General features: G+C 38.7%; 1 protein-coding gene across 1 annotated transcript in view; it reads right to left on the bottom strand.

The window, feature by feature from the left end:
* Positions 1-378: 378 nt before the first annotated feature.
* Positions 379-7,514, bottom strand: part of LGR5 (leucine rich repeat containing G protein-coupled receptor 5) — a 201,858-nt gene continuing 194,722 nt past the window's right edge. The window contains exons 16-18 of the mRNA XM_043967129.1: positions 7,102-7,247; positions 3,957-4,040; positions 379-3,133 (exon numbers count right to left, since the gene is read on the bottom strand). Coding sequence (XP_043823064.1) covers positions 2,046-3,133; positions 3,957-4,040; positions 7,102-7,247 — 1,318 coding nt within the window. The 3' untranslated portion in view covers positions 379-2,045. The remainder of the gene's footprint in view (positions 3,134-3,956; positions 4,041-7,101; positions 7,248-7,514) is intronic.

Raw genomic sequence — 7,514 nt, 5'->3', positions numbered from 1 at the left:
ACACACACCCCCTCCCCCATTGTTAAAGCATCTTAGGACCCTGGAAGGTCCTGGCTACAAAAACGCAACCATGGCCTACTATGATGACCTTCAGTAACCTAATGATAGAGTGATTTATGAACCATAATTAAACAATAATAACATCAATAACAACAGCAGCGGCAGCAGCAGCAATATTCTAAGAGATGGCAAAGATATTTCAATTTGGTTCTGTGAAAAACTTATTTCACAAGTTATGTCCTAAATACCCATAACACTGGGGTTTCCAGTTTCCAGTTGGCTTGATGTGAGATAACACTGTTCATAGCAACCACACTTAAACACCAATAAATAAGAGACTGTACATCTGCTTTTGTGGTCCATGATAAAGCTGAAATGCTCTTGGCTTTCAGTCTCAGATTTTATTACAAATTCCTTTTATTTCTTATACCAATAGAAAAGCAAGTATGCAACCTATTTACAGGCACTACACATTTACATATATTACATACATATAATAAATTTAGGAGCATAATTGGGCAGGAAATGTAATTTCTAAGTAGTAGGCTGCAACTGTACATGGTTTACCGTTGTGTCCCTTATGATTATTGTATCATATTGTAATAATAAATACAGTTCTATATTTACAAATCTTATTAAAAAATCTCATAAATGTATTTTTTCAATTCCAAATTAAAACATCTGATCAAAATATTTCAAACATGCTTATAAAAATAAACCCACCCAACAGCTATTTGTTTTGGATGCCTGGTGGACTAATAACATTCTGATAAAAGAAGCTATGAATTAATCTTTTGACTTCCCATGCTTTATTATTTTGCTTCTCAAAACATTTTGCACATGTATTAAATATGGAAAAGTGGAGAAGGAATACCACTGACATCAAGCAGTGCAGCCCAGATGGAATGCAGCTAAAAATCAAGCTAAGTAAAGAAGGATAATATATCCATGGAGCCAAAGGGGTGTCAGGACTCATTCTCTAGCTTCATGTTGTCTTATTGCCATAGCTTTTAGTTAGTAGGCTTGAGATTCTCACGTAGACTGATTTAATATGTCTCTCTGCTACAGTAGATCACCTTTCCAACATGCCCATGAACTCAAATTACCTTATTTCTCTATTCTTTAGCAAAAAGCATCCTCCCACCCCAAGCCCCCCAAATCCATTTGTTGTCATTTCTATGGATGTCCATTGCCGGCAATGAACTTTGATCCTGAAACCCCAGATTTGGACACAAGGAAGTTAAACATGAATGAGGTCAGTGAGAAATCATCTTTCCCTTATTTTCTTGATAATAATTCGAGTTCATTTAGCCTTAGAAATCTATCATACTGGAGGATGAATGGGCTTTTAGGCCAGATACTAGTGCCTGACATGGCAACTAGAACAATGTATAAAATACCCTCCCAAAATGAGCATGCTAATAGCATCCTCCTCTCTGAGGTCAAGTGGACTAGTGATCTGAAAGAAGCCTGTTATAGATAGGAAAAGTGGAAAGAAAACAGAACTCGCTATGCATAAATCCAGAGAATCAGAATACTCTTTGTCATGTCTTATGCTTAGAAAGATGATTTTTGACTTCCTTTCTCCAACTCACTTCAACCACCCCTTAAAGAATTTTAGGCCTTATGGAACCCACTTTGTGGGTATTGTCTTCTTTTAAAACTCTTTGTGGATGAGTTTAGGGAGAAGTAGATTAAAATTATGGAGAATCTTTGAAGAACATTTAATTCTTCTATTTGTTGTCTACTGGTAAAACAAAAAAATCAATGGTTGATTAAAAACAACCAAATTGGCACTAAGATGCCTTCAGGTTTCTTTTTGATCCCAAATGTCAGTGAGTTTACAGTTTTCCACACTGGTTGAGGGTTTTTTGTTTTTTTTTAAATCAAGGGTCTGGTTCAACTTTTTCTTGATACCACTTCTTAGATGCATGGAACAGTTATCAAGAACAGTATATACTGTTCCACCAACTATACCCACCCATCTTCCCTTCTAGGGTTTGCAAATTTTGTAAACATTTTCTCTTTATGTCTTGCAACTCACATTAGAGACAAGGAACAAATGTCACAGATGAGAGACGACGACTTTCTGTCATTGGATAAGATGGTGGCCCTTTTGAACAAGATGTTAGGTCATAAGAGCTGCTGCCACTAGCAAAGGTGACCAAAGCTTGAGTTGAATCACAAGACCTTTTCTCCACATCTTCCGAGTTGATAGAGATCAGACTTGGGTGTTTTGATCTTTTCCACAAGAATGTTTTCTTTCGAAAGTTTCCCATGTCTTCCTTAAAATTTGGATTGAAGAGAATGTAGAGAAGGGGATTGAGACAAGCAGGGAGTGGGACAATCACCAAGAGAATAAACTTAATGACTTCAGGACTGATGAATGTGAGGTTTAGCAGAGAGGAAAAGGACAAGAAAGCCACAGGACAATAAAGGATGCAGTTGGTGAAGAGTAATAGAGCCACGTGCTTCACCATTGCACAGTCCCAAATATTTTCTAGTTCTCCCTTTTCCAAACTGCAGTAGAGCTTAGTATAGGTGATGGTCATCACAAGGAAACAAAGGGAGTTCAGCAAGACCAAAGCTACCATGTAACTGGTGGTACTGGGTTCACCAAAAGGCAGGGGCACGCATAGGGGAGACACGTTATATTCACTGCCACTGAGCAGGGGGACTGTAGCGATGGTCAGGGCCAACAGAAAGCAAAGCAGAACCATTGCTTTCAGACTGGAAAAAGATGCTTTGGTTTCAAATTTTGCAGAACATTTTACAGAGAACCCACGTTCAAGGGCTGCCAGGGTAAGTAAGAAAACAGACGTCTCTGAAGCAAAAATGGACATAAACCCAGTGATTTGGCAACCTATCCCATTCTCCCACCAGGCACCATATTGAGCAAAGCTGCCAAAAGTTAATGCATCGACACTAGCCAAGACACCACTGGAGACACCCATAAGGGTGTTTACCACTGCTATCAATCCAATTAAAAGTTTTATAGAGGAAATATACAGCAGAGATCTGAAGATTGTTGAGGTCACCAGAGCATTACAAACGAAAGCCAAAAACGCAATGGTCCACACTCCGATTCTGATTAACCAGCTACCAAATAGATGTTCACATGGTTTGAAGGGCCCTGAAATGGCAAAAGAGAGATTGAAAAAAGTAGATAAATTGGAGATTTCGAGTCATCTATGCACATGATATTGTATAGAATCAGATGGTAAGTCAGTGCTAAAAAGTGAGGACTAAAATACAGATCCCCAGAATCCTTGTCCAGTTACTTCTTCATCCACACCTCTGTCTTCAAGAAGTTTTATCGTTGAACTGAGGCAAATTCAAGTGAACAGAATCGGGAACACATTGTACACAGTGATAGCAATACAGTAAAGATGATCAACTGTGAAAGACTTGGCACTGATTAAGAAAATGATCCAAGATTCCCAAGAGCCCATGATAAAAGTGCTATTCTCCTCCAGAGGGAGAACCAATGGGCTCTCAATACAAATTGAAGCATACTTCTTTTTTTGAGGGTTAAGTGACTTGCGCAGGGTCACACAGCTAGTAAGTGTCAAGTGTCTGAGGTCAGATTTGAACTCAGGTCCTCCTGAATTCAGGGCTGGTTCTTTATCTACTGTGCCACCTAGCTGCCCCAAGACACCCTACTATTTAATAAAAAAATGTCCATATGTAAAAAATCATCTCCTTGAATGAAACAGCACTGGGGGATAGATGCCTCCAATTTGAATACAGAAATGGAGTTGGAGAAGAGGAATATTGATGAGACTCATTGGATTTTGCTTCTCCAACAAGTTAACCCCCAAATGTCATTGGATTCCACAGTGTGACCTTGTAGGATCAAATTCCAAAGTAGAAGTTCTGAAGTTAATTTGGGGGACCAACTGTGGTTTTTAATCTACAGAATCTGTTTCAGGGTTATGTTCCTATAAATTTCTTACCTGGAGGTGGTGAACACTGTACTAAATGATGGACTTTGTTGTCTTCTTCAAAGTCAAGTAGGAAATCTTCTAAATCACGTTCATCTGTGTGGGTGAAAAGTCCCTGAGAGTTTAGTTGAGCAGTCCCTTCTTTTGGGGACAAGATCATGAGAAAGTGAGGCATGATTCCTATGATTCACTCTTTTCCCACCCCTTCTAGAAATCTAATCATTTCACAAATATTATGTCATTTTATCCTCATGACAACCCAGGGAGGTAAGTGCTATTATTATCCCCATTTTAAAGATAAAGAAACTGAGGTGGACAACATTAAGTGAATTGCTCAGTAAATATCTCAGGAAGGGCTTGAACTGAGGTTTTCCTCACTCTAGGTCTAGCTTTCTATCCAACTGCCACCTATCTGCCTCTATTTGTATTCTAGTTTATTTTTAAAAGCACTTTATTTTAAGTCATACATACAAATGAAATTATTTAGTATTGGATTTTATGTCAGTGGTAAGAGACCAGAAGGGCAAATTTCTTTCCTTCCTTCCTTCCTTCCTTCCTTCCTTCCTTCCTTCCTTCCTTCCTTCCTTCCTTCCTTCCTTCCTTCCTTCCTTCCTTCCTTCCTTCCTTCCTTCCTTCCCTTCTTTTCTTTCTTTCTTTCTTCCTTCTCTCTTTTTCTTTCTTTCTTTTTTCTTCCTTCTCTCTCTCTTTCATCTCTAGTCTTGACTTCATAGGATCATAGATTTAGAGCTAGTATAGGCCTTAAAAGGTCATTGAATCTAACCTCTCATTTTACAGCTGACGAAACAGGCTCAGAGAAATCAAGTGACTTGCCTAGGGTGTCACTCAACAAGTAAATGTCTGAGTTGTGATCCAAATCCAGGTCTCCCTGTCCCTAAATCAAATTTTCTTTTTCTGCTATAGCATGACAGCTGGGCAGCACTGAACCTCAAGTCAGGAAAACTCAACTTCAAATCCAGTCTTAGATACTTCCTAGCTGTGTCACCTTGGGCAAGTCACCTAACCTCTGTCTGCCTAAAAGGTAGCCTATGTAATATAGCTAGGTGGTACAGTAGATAGAATGCTAGGTCTGGAACTGGGAAGACCTGAGTTCAAAATGGGTCTTAGTCACTTACTAGCTGTGTGACTCTGGGTAAGTCACTTAACCTCTGTTTGCCTCAGTTTCTTCAATTGTAACATGGGGATAATAATAGCAGTATCTCCCATGGTTGTTGTGAGGATCAAATGAGATAATTATAAAGTGCTTAGCATAGTGCCTGGCACATATTAGATGCTATATACATTTTAGCTATTATTATTAATAACTTTCTTGATTCTTCTTATTGTTGTTCTTTCCCTCCTCAATTATATTGAATTTCCTTATATATTTTATGCTATGTCCTCCATTAGGATGTACGCTCCTTGAAGATAGAGACTGCTTTTTATTTTTGCCTTTATATTCCCCAATGGCTGGTAAAACGCTTTAAACATAGGAGACACTCATTGAATAAATGCTTATTGAATTGAATGAACAGTTAACAAATATTTATCAAGTGCCAGGCATTCTGCTAAGTTCTGAAGGGGACAAAGAAAGGCAAAAACAGCTCTTTCCTTTAAGATGCTCACAGTCTAATGGGGGAGACATATACAGGGTAAATTGGAGCTAGTCTCAGAGGAAAGCTCTTCAGTCTTTTAATGTTCTTTGTCTTTGTAATGAAAAATACTTAATCTACCTCATTGCAATTTTCACCCATAGTTCCTAGCTCTGTCCTTTTGGATCATGCCAAGCGGAACTCATTTAATCCCTTGTACATGATAATTCCTGAAGATAGTTATCATCCCTTCTACACAAATCTTCTTTTCTCTAGGCTTAACATACCTAGTTCCTTCAGCTGTTTCTGAGCTGGTATGATCTCAAGGGCTCCCCAGTTTTTCAATGTTCTTCCTAAAATTTTGTGCCCAGAAATGATCACACAATTTCAGATGTAGCTAGAGACACATATTTGGGTAGTAGGATTATGCTGAGTTAAATGTACCCTGCAAACTATTTAAATTTTTGGTGCTTGGGTTTATAGACAACCACAAAATTAGACATTCAGAGTGGACCAGTACTTTTGTTTGTTTGTTTGTTTTTTGCAGGGCAATGAGGGTTAAGTGACTTGCCCAGGGTCACACAGCTAGTTAAATGTCAAGTGTCTGAGGCTGGATTTGAACTCAGGTCCTCCTGAATCCAAGGCCAGTGCTTTATCCACTGCACCACCTAGCTGAACCAGGACCAGTACTTTTAATAGAACAGAAATGAGCTTTGAAATTTTTGGGGTTGGATTCATTAAAAATTAGATGACTCTTTCCAAATGATAACCCTCGTGAGAAAAAAGGGAATCCATATTTTAGGATTAAAATGGTATAATAAGTGTAGGAACAAATACTCCAATCACCTACAGACAGACTAAATTCTATAGACTGGTTGTGAATCAGAAATAATATATTAAAGGCTTTGAAATGTAAAAACCAGTAATTTTTGAGTTTGTACTAACTTGCAAGTCTATAGCTGGAAGGGAAAGTAGTTGGTGCCTATAGCTTCTCTCAGTTACCACAGGTATGGTGTGAGGTGCACTGCTTTCAATTTAATTAATGTCTTTCATCAAGGAACACCAAGTCCCATTACAGACATTATCTCATTTCCTGCTGTTCATGTTTGGATAGGAGAGTGGAGGTGGGTTGTTTTTTAATCAGCTGATTTAGAAATGGAGATGGTAAATTTCTGTGGTACTATTGAGACATCAGAAATCTTTCCTCGGCTAGCCCTGTCTGTAGGAGACAGACGGTCAAAACAAATGATGAAAGCATGTTTGAGAGAGGTAAGGTAAACAGAATCCACCTGGTTAGGGTCATTTTAATGTCTGTGGAAATCTTTTATGAGAAGTTTCTTTGTAATCTGCACTGAAGACAAAGCAACTTTTTAGCCAGAGGGATTTAAGCTAAATGTGAAGAATTCCCCTACAGCAAGGAGTAAATATTAGAATAGATTTCCAAGGCATTAAAAAAAATGGTCCAGTTTAGGTATGGACCTGGGGGGTGATAAGGAGGTAGACTAGGCAAATTTTCAAAATTCTTTTTGTTCTTGCTGTTCTGAGGGTGGGAAGGTAGCTGCCCTTACCTTGGAAATGCAACATTCCAACATCTTTCTTGTGAAATTCATCAACACTACTGTTGTCACCTTTATTCCACTGATTAGAAACTTTGTGGAGGTTTTCACAAGCCCCAAATGCACAGCATTGGTAAGCATAAGGCATTTCCATCAGTCTGTGGAAGAAAGAACAGAAGAAAAAAAAGCCCATCACACCTAAGGAAACATATAATGATTTCCCCCCCCCTTAAAGCACTCTCAGGGAGCAGCTAGGTGGAACAGTGGTTAGAGCACCAGCTCTGAAAATCAGAAGGACCTGAGTTCAAATCTCAGACGCTTACCAGCTGCATGACCCCGGACAGGTCACTTAACCCTGATTACCTCTCTGACTCCCCAGAAATAATAAAATAAAGCATTCTCAGGTGATTTCTTTATTATCATTC

This window comes from Dromiciops gliroides, chromosome 5, assembly GCF_019393635.1.
Source record: "Dromiciops gliroides isolate mDroGli1 chromosome 5, mDroGli1.pri, whole genome shotgun sequence".
In the NCBI taxonomy this organism is placed as follows: Eukaryota; Metazoa; Chordata; class Mammalia; order Microbiotheria; family Microbiotheriidae; genus Dromiciops; species Dromiciops gliroides.
This window is presented reverse-complemented; position numbering and strand designations above follow the sequence as displayed.